This window comes from Neoarius graeffei, chromosome 24 (assembly GCF_027579695.1).
Source record: "Neoarius graeffei isolate fNeoGra1 chromosome 24, fNeoGra1.pri, whole genome shotgun sequence".
In the NCBI taxonomy this organism is placed as follows: Eukaryota; Metazoa; Chordata; class Actinopteri; order Siluriformes; family Ariidae; genus Neoarius; species Neoarius graeffei.
The window spans coordinates 59,930,559-59,944,422 of record NC_083592.1 but is presented as its reverse complement, the minus strand read 5'-3'; the positions used below and the strand labels follow the sequence as shown (position 1 = coordinate 59,944,422).

At 43.5% G+C, this 13,864-nt stretch overlaps 1 protein-coding gene across 1 annotated transcript in view; it reads right to left on the bottom strand.

Annotated features, from left to right (window-relative positions):
* The window catches only part of si:dkey-215k6.1 (transmembrane protein 132C), a 327,832-nt gene that overhangs the window by 239,107 nt on the left and 74,861 nt on the right, over window positions 1-13,864 (bottom strand). The window contains exon 2 of the mRNA XM_060907575.1: window positions 689-1,574. Coding sequence (XP_060763558.1) covers window positions 689-1,574 — 886 coding nt within the window. The remainder of the gene's footprint in view (window positions 1-688; window positions 1,575-13,864) is intronic.

The window sequence follows — 13,864 nt, the reverse complement described above, 5'->3', positions numbered from 1 at the left end:
GTGTTACACTATACCTTAACGTGTGTGTGTTACACTATACCTTAACGTGTGTGTGTTACACTATACCTTAACATGTGTGTGTTACACTATACCTTAACGTGTGTGTGTGTGTTACACTATACCTTAACATACGTGTGTGTGTGTTACACTGTAACTTAACATGTGTTACACTATATCTTAACATACGTGTGTGTGTTTTACACTAAATCTTAACGTACATGTGTGTGTTACACTATAACTTAATGTGTGTGTATTACACTATACCTTAATATACATGTGTGTTACACTATACCTTAACATGTGTGTGTGTGTTACACTATACCTTAACATGTGTGTGTGTGTGTTACACTATACCTTAACGTGTGTGTGTGTTACACTATACCTTAACATGTGTGTGTGTGTTACACTATACCTTAACGTACGTTTGTATGTTACACTATAACTTAATGTGTGTGTGTTACACTATACCTTCACATACATGTGTGTGTTACACTATACGTTAAATTGTGTGTGTCTTACGCTATAACTTAATGTGTGTGTGTGTGTGTGTTTGTGTGTTACACTATACGTTAACGTGTGTGTGTGTTACACTATAAATTAATGTGTGTGTGTGTGTGTGTGTGTGTGTGTGTGTGTGTGTGTTACACTATACCTTAATGTACGTGTATGTGTGTGTGTTACACTGTACCGAAGTGTGAGTTGTTCAGTCGTGGACGCGGTGTTCAGCAGGATCCTGAATTTGACGTTCTGTCCCTGTTTGACGGGACGAGATGGCGTGACGATCTGCACATTCTGGTCTAGTCTCACCCTCATTCCATCTCTCTTACTGTCGCCTGAGGTCAGGGTCACCATCCCGATCCTCCGCATGTCCCCTACACCCTTCCCTCGCTCCCTACCCCCTGCACACTCGCTGTTCCCACCCTCTGTAGGCCACAAGGAGTAGTGCAGCTCCATCACTGGCTCCTGCAGCCGTCTGCGGCTCAGCACTGGACTGAACCAGGAAGTGGGCACGCCCAGCTGGACCACGCATATTCCCAGAATGCCCTGCAGTCTGCACGCAGCAGAGACGGAGCTATCTGATTGGTCACGTGTCCCCACGACGAGTACACATGGTAAGTTCTCCAGAGGAAGTTCGGCCTCCTTCCACCTGTGTCCAATCAGATAGAACAAAACATGCACCTGAGGTTGTTCCACCCCTATTGATGAGCTTAACAGGTGAGCTTTCACTTTCCAGCCCAAAAAAGGCTTAGACGAAGAGGTGGGGCCAACTCTAGGAGTCGACCACGCCGTGTAGATGAGTTCGGGAGGTACCAGTGCCTCAGCAGTGATGTTGCCATAGCTACAGTTGAGAGACACTGAAGGGGCGGAGTCAGAGTGCAGCAGGTGGAGATAGAGAGGCTGAGTGAGAGAGCTCAGAGTTCCATTGCGCATCACTTCCTGTGGAGAATCACGGATGAGGAAGAAGGATGATTCAGCGCCGTGCAGGTGACAGGAAATGGGGAGAGACGAAGGAAAAGAAGACGAGAAACGAGGGAGTGTCTCTGACATCATCACGCTGGCCCGCCCCTCACTCACTACAGAGAGAGAGAAAGAGAGAGAGAGGAAATAAGAGAATGCCATTCAAAATGTAACCAATAAACACTTTAATAATCCAGAACTGAAGAGACGCCGGAGCAGGTGTTTATCGGTGACTGATGTGCAGTAAAGAGCCGAGAGAACGCCGTGTGTTTATTTATATCATCAGCTAACAGATCAGTTCTCTAAAGTCCAGTGTGTTTTATCCCTTCATCATCACATTCACCTTTCACTTTATTTGTGAAATAAAACACTTCGGTGAAGGTGTTTCATCTTTTTAGGTAAAAGTTTTTGTTTTGTTTTTATTTATTTATTTATTTTTGGCCAGAAAATTTTTTTCAGAACTGCTCCAACATCTTCATAATCATTTCAGAGAGAAGCCTGTTTAACAACAACAACAACAACACGTATTAACATCTACTGCAAAAAAGCTCATAAACACCAAACAGCAGGACCTGAAATAACACACACACACACCATCATCATCATCACCATCATCATCATCACCATCATCATCATCATCATCATCATCATCATCACCATCATCATCATCACCATCATCATCATCATCATCATCACCATCATCATCATCATCATCACCATCATCATCATCATCATCATCACCACCATCATCATCATCACCACCATCATCATCATCACCATCATCATCATCACCATCATCATCATCATCATCATCATCATCATCACCATCATCATCATCATCACCATCATCATCATCATCATCACCATCATCATCATCATCATCACCATCATCATCATCACCATCATCACCATCATCATCATCATCATCACCATCATCATCATCACCATCACCATCATCACCATCATCATCATCATCATCACCATCATCATCATCACCATCATCAGGGTGTGTTCATACTGTTACTGGTCTCTCTCTCTCTCTCTCACACACACACATACACATGCACACACACTCAGGGTGGACAGTGTGTGTGTGTGTGTGTGTGTGTGTGTGTGTGTGTGTGTGTGTGTGTGTGTGGGGATGGTGATGAATCATTCTGCAATGTGATCAATCACATTAACACATTCAGCACCGGTGTGTTTATAGAACAAACTGCTGAAACATTAACCATCTCTCTCTCTCCTCTATATCACTCTTTTCCTCGTTCTTCTTCTGTCTTTCTCTCCAATTTTCTCCCAATCTCTTTCTCTTCTTCCTTCTATGTTTCCCTTCTTTATTCCTGGCCTGTTTTATATTCCTTTATTTTCTCTCCTTTCTTTCTCCCTGACTTCTAATCTCTATCTCGTCATTTTATTTGTTCTCACTGCTTTATTATTAAGAAGAAACAACAAACTCCACACCGTCCTCCTCTGTGTCGCACCATCCTGACCAGTGATAACAGAACACACACTTTTATCCATCACTACACACTTGCCCCGCCACTGAATTTGATTGACAGCTGAGCATTTCAGTGCAGCAGGTGCTCCCACCTGTCAGTTCATTCCAAATGGATCACAGAAGCACTTCTGACTGATCAGGAACCAAGGACAGCATCCTGTCTCTGTCCCTGTACCCATACGTGTCCTTGTCCCTATCCCTGTACCCATACCTTTCCCTGTCCCTGCACTGTAAAACCCGATAAGGTCACTGAGCTCAAAAATTTTATTGAAACCGATTACGTAAAAATTTTTGAGGTAAGTAACTTAAATTTTTTAAGGTAAGATTTCTTAAAAATTACAATTAAGTGTAACTATAGTGTAATTTTTAAGAAATCATACCTTAAAAAATTTAAGTTACTTACCTCAAAAATTTTTACGTAATCAGTTTCAATAAAATTTTTGAGCTCAGTGACCTTATCGGATTTTACAGTGTGTACTGTAACCTGTACCTGTACCCAAACCTGTCCCTGTCCTTGTCCCTTTACCCAAACCTGTCCCTGTACGCATATCTGTCCCTGTCCCTTTACCCAAACCTGTTGCTGTACCCATACCTGTCCCTGTTCTTGTATCCATACCTGTCCCTGTCCCTATACCCATACCTGTCCCTGTCCGCATACCTGTCCCTGAACCTGTCCCTGTACCCATACCTGTCCCTGTCCCCATATGTCCCTGTCCCTATACCTGTCCCTGCACCCATATCTGTCCCTGTACCCATACCTGTCCCTGTCCCTATATCTGTCCCTGTGCTTGTCCCTGTAACCATACCTGTCCTTGTCCCTTTACCTGTGCCTGTACCCATACCTGTTCTTGTCCCTGTACCCATAACTGTCCCTGTACCCATGCCTGTCCCTGTATCCATACCTGTCACTGTCCCTATATCTGTTCTTGTCCCTGTCCCTGTCCCCATATCTGTCATTGTCCCTGTACCCATACCTGTGCCTGTACCCATACCTGTCCCTGTACCCATGCCTTTCCCTGTACTCATGCCTGTCCCTGTATCCATACCTGTCACTGTCCCTATATCTGTTCTTGTCCCTGTCCCCATACCTGTCTTTGTCCCTGTACCCATACCTGTCCCTGTACCCATGCCTGTCCCTGTACCCATGCCTGTCCCTGTCCCTATACCTGTCCCCATATCTGTTCTTGTCCCTGTCCCTATACCTGTCCTTGTCCCTGTCTCTGTACCCATATCTGTCCCTGGACCCATACCTGTCCCTGTCCTTGTATCCATTCCTGTCCCGGTACCCATCCCTGTGCCTGTCCCTGTACCCATACCCATACCCGTCCCTGTGCCTGTCCCTGGTTCCTCAGGGTTCACTACAGAACCCTAATCCAGAGTGGGGTTCCAGTAGAACACCTGTACAGATGTGGTATGTTTGTGGGTTGAGCTACAGCACATTTCAGGCCAGAAAATAGAAACCTGACATGATGCTTTATACAAATAATTTTACTGCAGTTTTTTATTACATTAAACATTCTGAGAAAATACAACAAAACAAACCCAAATAAAGGTGAGATCTAGTGTGTTTTTGTTTCTGCTCCCTGCTGATTCAGAAACAATGTGTGTGTGTGTGTGTGTGTGTGTGTGTGTGTGTGTGTGTACAGTCAAGGTGTGAAAATATAATAAAGTTCAGGTATCTCTTCATAACACACATTAATCCCTACAGAGAGAGACAGACAGGTAGAGACAGACAGGGAAAGAGAGACAGAGACTGAAAGAGAAACACCATTTTTGTCAGTGGTTGTCAAAACAAAGGCCACAGAAGTGTAAGCTGTGTATGAATATTCTCTCTCTCTCTCTCTCTCTCTCTCTCTCTCTCTCACACACACACACACACGCACACGCACACGTATGAATTAATATATATAATATATAATATAACACTATCTCGACCTCAACGTTAGTCAACTGAGCTCACTGTCACTTTTCCATTAGAGACTGACACCAATCATATATACAGTATACTGTATATATCAGGGGTTCTCAACCTTTTGCAACCTGGGCCCCACCAAAGCTGGTTCATTGCAGTTGGGGGCCCCTCTTCTCGCCCCGCCCCCATCCCCCCCCCAAACACACTCACCCGCAGTGACGCCACCCGACCTACAGCACCTTATATCGACCAATAGATAGATAGATAGATAGATAGATAGATAGATAGATAGATAGATAGATAGATAGATAGCCCTGGGCTAGATTATTATTATTATTAGTAGTAGTAGTAGTAGTAATAGTAGTAGTAGTAGCAGTAGCAGCAGTAGTAGCATTATCCATAGTAGACTAGCAGTAAGAAAACAACAAAAACAACAAATTATTTGGGTAGAGCTGAAATGGGGAAAGCAAAAATACAGTGTGGGGTAGTAGTCTTTAAAAAGACTGTTTGGGTTTTGCGCTGTATCGATGGATTGATGATAGTAGACTAGCGAGAGTCAGCACGAGTTAACTCGGCAAGAAACCAGACTAGTGTGTGTGTGGCAAGCACTCACACGGTGGCCACGGTATGCAGACTCACTCACGTGACGTTGCGTCATGTTCGCGTCACGGGCTTAAAATAACCTACACAAGATTTTATGATAGATTGATGATAGATTTTATAATAGTATTGATTTGTATGTAATAGTCCAATGTCCTGCATTTTGACATGGGTAAATGTGTTGCATCTGCTTAGCTACTATAGCCTGTTAGCCCCAGATTTTTTTTTTCCTCCATACATGAAGCCTACTCGCGACCCCCCTGGAGTACCTCCGCGCCCCACCAGGGGGGCGCGCCCCCCCCGGTTGAGAACCACTGGTATATATGATTGGTGTCAGTTATATATACAGTGGTGCTTGAAAGTTTGTGAACCCTTTAGAATTTTCTATATTTCTGCATAAATATGACCTAAAACATCATCAGATTTTCACACAAGTCCTAAAAGTAGATAAAGAGAACCCAGTTAAACAAATGAGACAAAAATATTATACTTGGTCATTTATTTATTGAGGAAAATGATCCAATATTACATATCTGTGAGTGGCAAAAGTATGTGAACCTCTAGGATTAGCAGTTAATTTGAAGGTGAAATTAGAGTCAGGTGTTTTCAATCAATGGGATGACAATCAGGTGTGAGTGGGCACCCTGTTTTATTTAAAGAACAGGGATCTATCAAAGTCTGATCTTCACAACACATGTTTGTGGAAGTGGATCATGGCACGAACAAAGGAGATTTCTGAGGACCTCAGAAAAAGCATTGTTGATGCTCATCAGGCTGGAAAAGGTTACAAAACCATCTCTAAGGAGTTTGGACTCCATCAATCCACAGTCAGACAGATTGTGTACAAATGGAGGAAATTCAAGACCATTGTTACCCTCCCCAGGAGTGGCGACCAACAAAGATCACTCCAAGAGCAAGGTGTGTAATAGTCGGCGAGGTCACAAAGGACCCCAGGGTAACTTCTAACCAACTGAAGGCCTCTCTCACATTGGTTAATGTTAATGTTCATGAGTCCACCATCAGGAGAACACTGAACAACAATGGTGTGCATGGCAGGGTTGCAAGGAGAAAGCCACTGCTCTCCAAAAAAGAACATTGCTGCTCGTCTGCAGTTTGCTAAAGATCATGTGGACAAGCCAGAAGGCTATTGGAAAAATGTTTTGTGGACGGATGAGACCAAAATAGAACTTTTTGGTTTAAATGAGAAGCGTTATGTTTGGAGAAAGGAAAACACTGCATTCCAGCATAAGAACCTTATCCCATCTGTGAAACATGGTGGTGGTAGTATCATGGTTTGGGCCTGTTTTGCTGCATCTGGGCCAGGACGGCTTGCCATCATTGATGGAACAATGAATTCTGAATTATACCAGCGAATTCTATAGGAAAATGTCAGGACAGTGGTGTAGTGGTTAGCACGGTTGCCTCACAGCAAGAAGGTTCTGGGTTCAAACCCAGCGGCCAGCGAGGGCCTTTCTGTGCGGAGTTTGCATGTTCTCCCCGTGTCTGTGTGGGTTTCCTCCGGGTGCTCCAGTTTCCCCCACAGTCCAAAGACATGCAGTTAGGTTAACTTGGGGCAGCTTTGGGCTGAGGTGCCCTTGAGCAAGGTACTTAATCCCTGACTGCTCCCCGGGCCCTCTAGTGTGGCTGCCCACTGCTCTGGGTGTGTGTGTGCGTGTTCACTGCTTCAGATGGGTGAAATGCGGAGGATGAATTTCACTGTGCTTGAAGTGTGCATGTGACAAATAAAGGTTTCTTCTTCTTCCATGAACTGAATCTCAAGAGAAGGTGGGTCATGCAGCAAGACAACGACCCTAAGCACACAAGTCATTCTGCCAAAGAATGGTTAAAGAAGAATAAAGTTAATGTTTTGGAATGGCCAAGTCAAAGTCCTGACCTTAATCCAATGGAAATGTTGTGGAAGGACCTGAAGCGAGCAGTTCATGTGAGGAAACCCACCAACATCCCAGAGTTGAAGCTGTTCTGTACGGAGGAACGGGCTAAAATTCCTCCAAGCCGGTGTGCAGGACTGATCAACAGTTACCGCAAACGTTTAGTTGCAGTTATTGCTGCACAAGGGGGTCACACCAGATACTGAAAGCAAAGGGTCACATACTTTTGCCACTCACAGATATGTAATATTGGATCATTTTCTTCAATAAATAAATGACCAAGTATAATATTTTTGTCTCATTTGTTTAACTGGGTTCTCTTTATCTACTTTTAGGACTTGTGTGAAAATCTGATGATGTTTTAGGTCATATTTATGCAGAAATATAGAAAATTTAAAAGGTTCACAAACTTTCTAGCACCACTGTAAGTGTGTGAGTGTGAGTGTGTCAGTCAGACTGGTGTCCCATTCCAGGATTTAAACCCGTCTCATACCCAACGTTCCCAGGGCAGACTCTGGATCCACAGCGACCCTGAGTGAGACACAGAACGTTCTGAACATGAATGATGGATTTAGTCTGAGGAATAATTTGTGTTCGTTTCTCTCTGAAACAGTGAAAAACTCAGACGGAGTTTAAATCAATAATCCACCTCCTCCTGTTCATCAGAAACTCAGATTCTCAGCACAGACGTGTTTGTAATCATCACTCAGACAAGACAGAGACGGCACAGACGCTGCAGTCAACAAGAGAAGGTTTCAAACTTATTCCTTTATTTTCTCTGGCAGAATAAACACTGTGTGAACAAATCACCTGCTGAGTCGCGTTTTTATACAGTTACTGAAATAAAAAGAAAAAGATCCAGAGCCTGAAACCAGACAAAGTGCTGCAGTGATCAGACATCTCAATCAGATAAGAGTGTCACAGTCAGATCACGAGCAGATCACAGTCTAGCTAATAGTAAAACATAGAACTTAACAGTAGACTGCAGAACCTTGCAATAGATTGTAGAACCTCACAGTAGACTGTAGAACCTCACAGTAGACTGTAGAACCTCACAGTAGGTTTTAGAACCTCACAGTAGACTGAACCTCGCAGTTGTTCAGTATGACAGAATTTAAAGCAGTACTAAAGAACACTGTGTAAAAATTTGAGTCCGATGGGAGAAAATCAAGACCATTTCATCAGATAAAAAACTGTGTTTTTTCGGCTGAGTTGAGAGAGAGAGAGAGAGAGAGAGAGAGAGAGAGAGTGTGTGTGTGTGTGTGTGTGTGTGTGTGTGTGTGTGTGTGTGTGTTTAGCCCACAGTAGATCACACACTAATGAAGGTAAACACAGTGAAAACACGCAGTGACACACTCACATTTTTACATTCAATCACAAAACATATCATAATTCTCTATAAATCATTTAAACGATCATTAGTTTGAGAGGTCTGTGTTCTCCAGTACATTCTCCTCTACGTTCTCCAGTACGTTCTCCTCTACGTTCTCCAGTACGTTCTCCTCTACGTTCTCCAGTACGTTCTCCAGTACGTTCTCCTCTACGTTCTCCAGTACATTCTCCTCTATGTTCTACTCTACATTCTCCAATACATTCTCCTCTACGTTCTCCAGTACATTCTCCTCTATGTTCTCCAGTACATTCTCCTCTACGTTCTCCAGTACATTCTCCTCTACCGTTCTCCAGTACATTCTCCTCTACGTTCTCCAGTACATTCTCCTCTATGTTCTACTCTACATTCTCCAATACATTCTCCTCTACGTTCTCCAGTACATTCTCCTCTATGTTCTCCAGTACATTCTCCTCTACGTTCTCCAGTACATTCTCCTCTACGTTCTCCAGTACATTCTCCTCTATGTTCTCCAGTACATTCTCCTCTACGTTCTCCAGTACATTCTCCTCTACGTTCTCCAGTACATTCTCCTCTACGTTCTCCAGTACATTCTCCTCTACCGTTCTCCAGTACGTTCTCTTCTACACTCTCCTCAGTATTTTATCCTTTCTGTTACAGTCTGAAACATCAAGCCCTGCCCACTCGGCCACTTTGCAGGTCTCCACCTCAGTAGACCTGTTTATTCTTTGACTGTTTGGAATTGCAAAGTGAGTCTGAAAGTCTGAATCAGCAAGAAGAAATGAGTTTTGAATCTGGGAGATGGTTATTTTTCACTCTTTATTCATTTATTCATGACAGGCACGCTCAGAGGAAGCTGCTGTATTTACCGGATTGTCACAGCAGTGTTGGTGTTTCTTTGTGATTCAGTGGTGCAGAAGGAAGGAGCGCTGAACTCCGAGCTAATTATAAGCACTAAATAAAGTGTGGACTGATAATAAAGCTGTGGTTGTTCTTGGAGCCCATGTTCAGAGGGTCATTATCAGACGCTTTTACTGCCACTACAGGGACCAATCACATCACTAGAGTAAACCTGTAACACTTTCGGGTCCATCTTGAGATGTTCTGAGGTGGAAGGTGATTTTATACAGCGGCGAGAGTTTATAAGACGTTACACTCACAGCATTTAGCCCCATGTGAACATGCTGTTTACAGCACAACAACTTCAACAACACAAACAGAATAAAAAATAAAATGACAAAACCTTCACTGAGAGCTGCTTTATAATCCAAAGCACATCGCTGTTTACTGATGAACTGAGCTACAAGTTTCTGTGGTGGGTTTTTCTCTCTATTAAGCCACAGATCTTTACGATAAAATACAATTTAATGCACATGTTTCTACACCAAACTCTTCCTCATGATAAAGACACGGTCTTTCATAGTGACATTTAAATTCTCTCCATTTTATATACATTTATTGTAAAGCAGGAAACTCTGAACAATCAGATCTCCACTCTGCTCTGCTTTAAAATAAATCAAGATGTGACATGGCTAACCTCGTAGATCGGACTTCATTAGTCACAGATTAGTTCCATTAAACCTTTCATGGACTTCTGACTGATCTGAACTCAAACTCGGAACTGAAACCGCAGCTGGAGGAACGAAGGAAACAGCAGCAACGAGGTGAAGAAGATAAACTACACCCAAGACCTGAGTTACACACTGAACAGGCCACGCCCACAAAGGACAAAACTCCAGGGACATCATCAAATCAAATAAATAAATCATTCTCCAGGGTTCTCTCATAAACACAGTGGGCCGAGGTTCCACTTTTGTCCAATATCCAGGTGCACAGCAGTACCACAAAAACAGACAGACAGACAGACAGACAGACAGACAGACAGACAGACAGGTAAGTGACAACTCAACACAGATCCTCACATCTAACTGTCACCTGACCCACATTCCACACAAACAGAGGACACGGGGCAGAACCCACAGGGGGCAGAACCCACAGGGGGCAGAACCCACAGGGGGCGGAACCAACAGGCGGTGGAATCTACAGGGGGTGGAACCCACAGGGGACAGAACCCACAGGGGGCAGAACCCACAGGGGGCAGAACCCACAGGGGGCAGAACCAAGGTCAGTTTCAACACAAAACAGTTAAAATTATTTCTTTCTTTGCTTTCTTTTATTTTCCCTTTTTATCTCTTCCTTTAATCCATTCCGACAGTTTTCATTTCTTTTGTTTTTTTCAGTAAAGCCTGTCCTTAGTGAATAAATTGTGAAAAACAGCCGAGCTAAAAAAACTTCTTTTTGCTGATTCAGATCTTCAAGATTCGCTTTGTGATTCCAAACACATACACACGCTCTTGCGTCTCTGAGCTTCTTGTTCTTCCCCAAGGCTTTTCACTGTATGATCTGTAAAAGTTCTTGTCCATCAGTGTGTCCTGATTAGAGACAAAACAATGAAATAATAAAATCTAATCTCATAATCTTATTCTCACTCAGTAACTCAGATATTAATCAGATATTAACATTCACACAGAGATCAGACTGACACATGAACAGTGCTGAGGTTTAACAGCTGACGCTCGGAAAGAGAACAAACAAAATTTCATTTTAAACAAATTTTTAAATCATATTAAAGATATGGGCGGCACGGTGGTGTAGTGGTTAGCGCTGTCGCCTCACAGCAAGAAGGTCCTGGGTTCGAGCCCCGTGGCCGGCGAGGGCCTTTCTGTGTGGAGTTTGCATGTTCTCCCCGTGTCCGCGTGGGTTTCCTCCGGGTGCTCCGGTTTCCCCCACAGTCCAAAGACATGCAGGTTAGGTTAACTGGTGACTCTAAATTGAGCGTAGGTGTGAATGTGAGTGTGAATGGTTGTCTGTGTCTATGTGTCAGCCCTGTGATGACCTGGCGACTTGTCCAGGGTGAACCCCGCCTTTCGCCCGTAGTCAGCTGGGATAGGATCCAGCTCGCCTGCGACCCTGTAGAACAGGATAAAGCAGCTACAGATAATGAGATGAGATATCAAAGATATTTCTTGTTAAACAATAAAAACAACTCAGATAAAGAACAAAAAACTTAAAATGCAAATCTGACAGTTTATTACAGTATAAAATATTCTAATGTTTTCCCAAAAGGATCTGTAATCATTATTCTGAGAGTGTTAGGAAAAGAAAACAGAAGAGATGTGGTGTATACTGAGGGTGTGTCTTAGTAATGTAGAGTTTATAATATTGGTGATATTGGGGGCGTTACCTCTGTTACACCACGCCTCCATGAGGTCGGTCTACACTCTGATTTAATTTTTCTAAATTCAGATCAACATTAGCCGTTTCAGCCATTTTGGGCCCAAAGCTGTGAAGCTTAAGAAGAAACCTTTATTTGTCACATGCACACTTCAAGCACAGTGAAATTCATCCTCTGCGTTTAACCCATCTGAAGCAGTGAACACGCACACACACACAGAGCAGTGGGCAGCCACACCAGAGCGCCCGGGGAGCAGTCAGGGGTTCAGTACCTCGCTCAAGGGCACCTCAGCCCAAGGCCGCCCCACGTCAACCTAACTGCATGTCTTTGGACTGTGGGGGAAACCGGAGCACCCGGAGGAAACCCACGCAGACACGGGGAGAACATGCAAACTCCGCACAGAAAGGCCCTCGCTGGCCACGGGGCTCGAACCCGGAAACTTCTTGCTGTGAGGCGATCATGCTAACCACTACACCACCGTGCTGAAGAAGGAAGTGAGAGTCAGCGAGATTTCAGAGATGAACACAAATCACTCCAACCTTCACACGTAGGGTCTATTTACAATATTTACAGATGACACATGAAATGTCAAAGTTTGGCTTTCAGTGACATTCATGATTATTTTCATTTTACTGATTAGCAGCTTGTTCCAAGGCTCCGCCTCTTTTAGAGATCAACCAATCATCATGAGAAGCTGTTGAGATGTTTTTTTCTGTGGGAAACCCACCTGCCCTACACCCCATTCACCACAGTGAAGCCGTGCATCTGGGCGTGGTTCATTATGATGTGTTAAACAGCTGCTGTCCAATCAGCATTCGTGTTTCATCCAATTAAAACACTGCACACACAATGGTGTAATAAACACTCAGTGATGCACGATAGTGTTGTAGGACTCAAGACCACTTTATGAAGGTCTTGGTCTCGTCTCAGACACACAGGACTCAGGATTTTATGTCGAGACCACAGCTGTGGGGATTTCACTAAACTGCCTGTGGATTCTTTGATGTATTTGTGAACATCGTTACTGTGATTGGATGTAAAACTTCCTGCTTCAAATGTGATTAATGGCGTGACTCATTGCTAATTTTAAATGTTCGTTAGTATTAATGGCTGTCACCTCTCCCCCACCCCCCTTCACACACTCTGGCCTCAGTCGTGACTCGGTCTCGGTTTCAGTGGTCTGGACTCCAGCACTATTGTCCGGTTCGACCGGGTGTGTTCGCTCTGTGTCGGGAATCCAGAGGAGATGTTCAGTGCGCAGTTCAGCATAAACAGTTAGAGTGAAATTAAAGGAATGGAGCAATCCGGCAGTGAGATATTTCATCATCTGATTCACTAAAATATTGAATTCCAGCAAAGAGAGATGAATGATACGGAGCAGACGAGGAGGGAAGAACATCACCGCAGCATCATAATGAAGTTTTACAGGAAGACGGGCTTCATGTGTCATCTTCAACCAATCACCTCTCAGATACACTGCATATGTAAATACATAAATATATAAATATATGAATATAAATGAGTACAGGTGTGTGTTCTGTACTGTGTTAATAATTAAATTACATTTAAACTGAAACTCTGATCCAAACTAAAGCTGTGTTATTAATTACTTTATTCCTGAATGTTTAATGATGTCTGTCTCTCGTCCCCTCGTGGCATCAACAGCTGTTTGCTTCTGCTTCCAACATCTACGACCTTGGAACAAGTTCACACACACACACACACACACACACACACACACAGAAGTAAACTTTGCAGAAGGTCTGAAAGGATGATTTACAGCCCTCAGTCTCACCTACTGCAGAGTTTCAACACACACACACACACACACACACACACACACACACACACACACACAAAACTGTGTAATTATAAGGACACAGAAGTTCAACGTGGTCTTTATGGGTGCCAAGACTTTTGC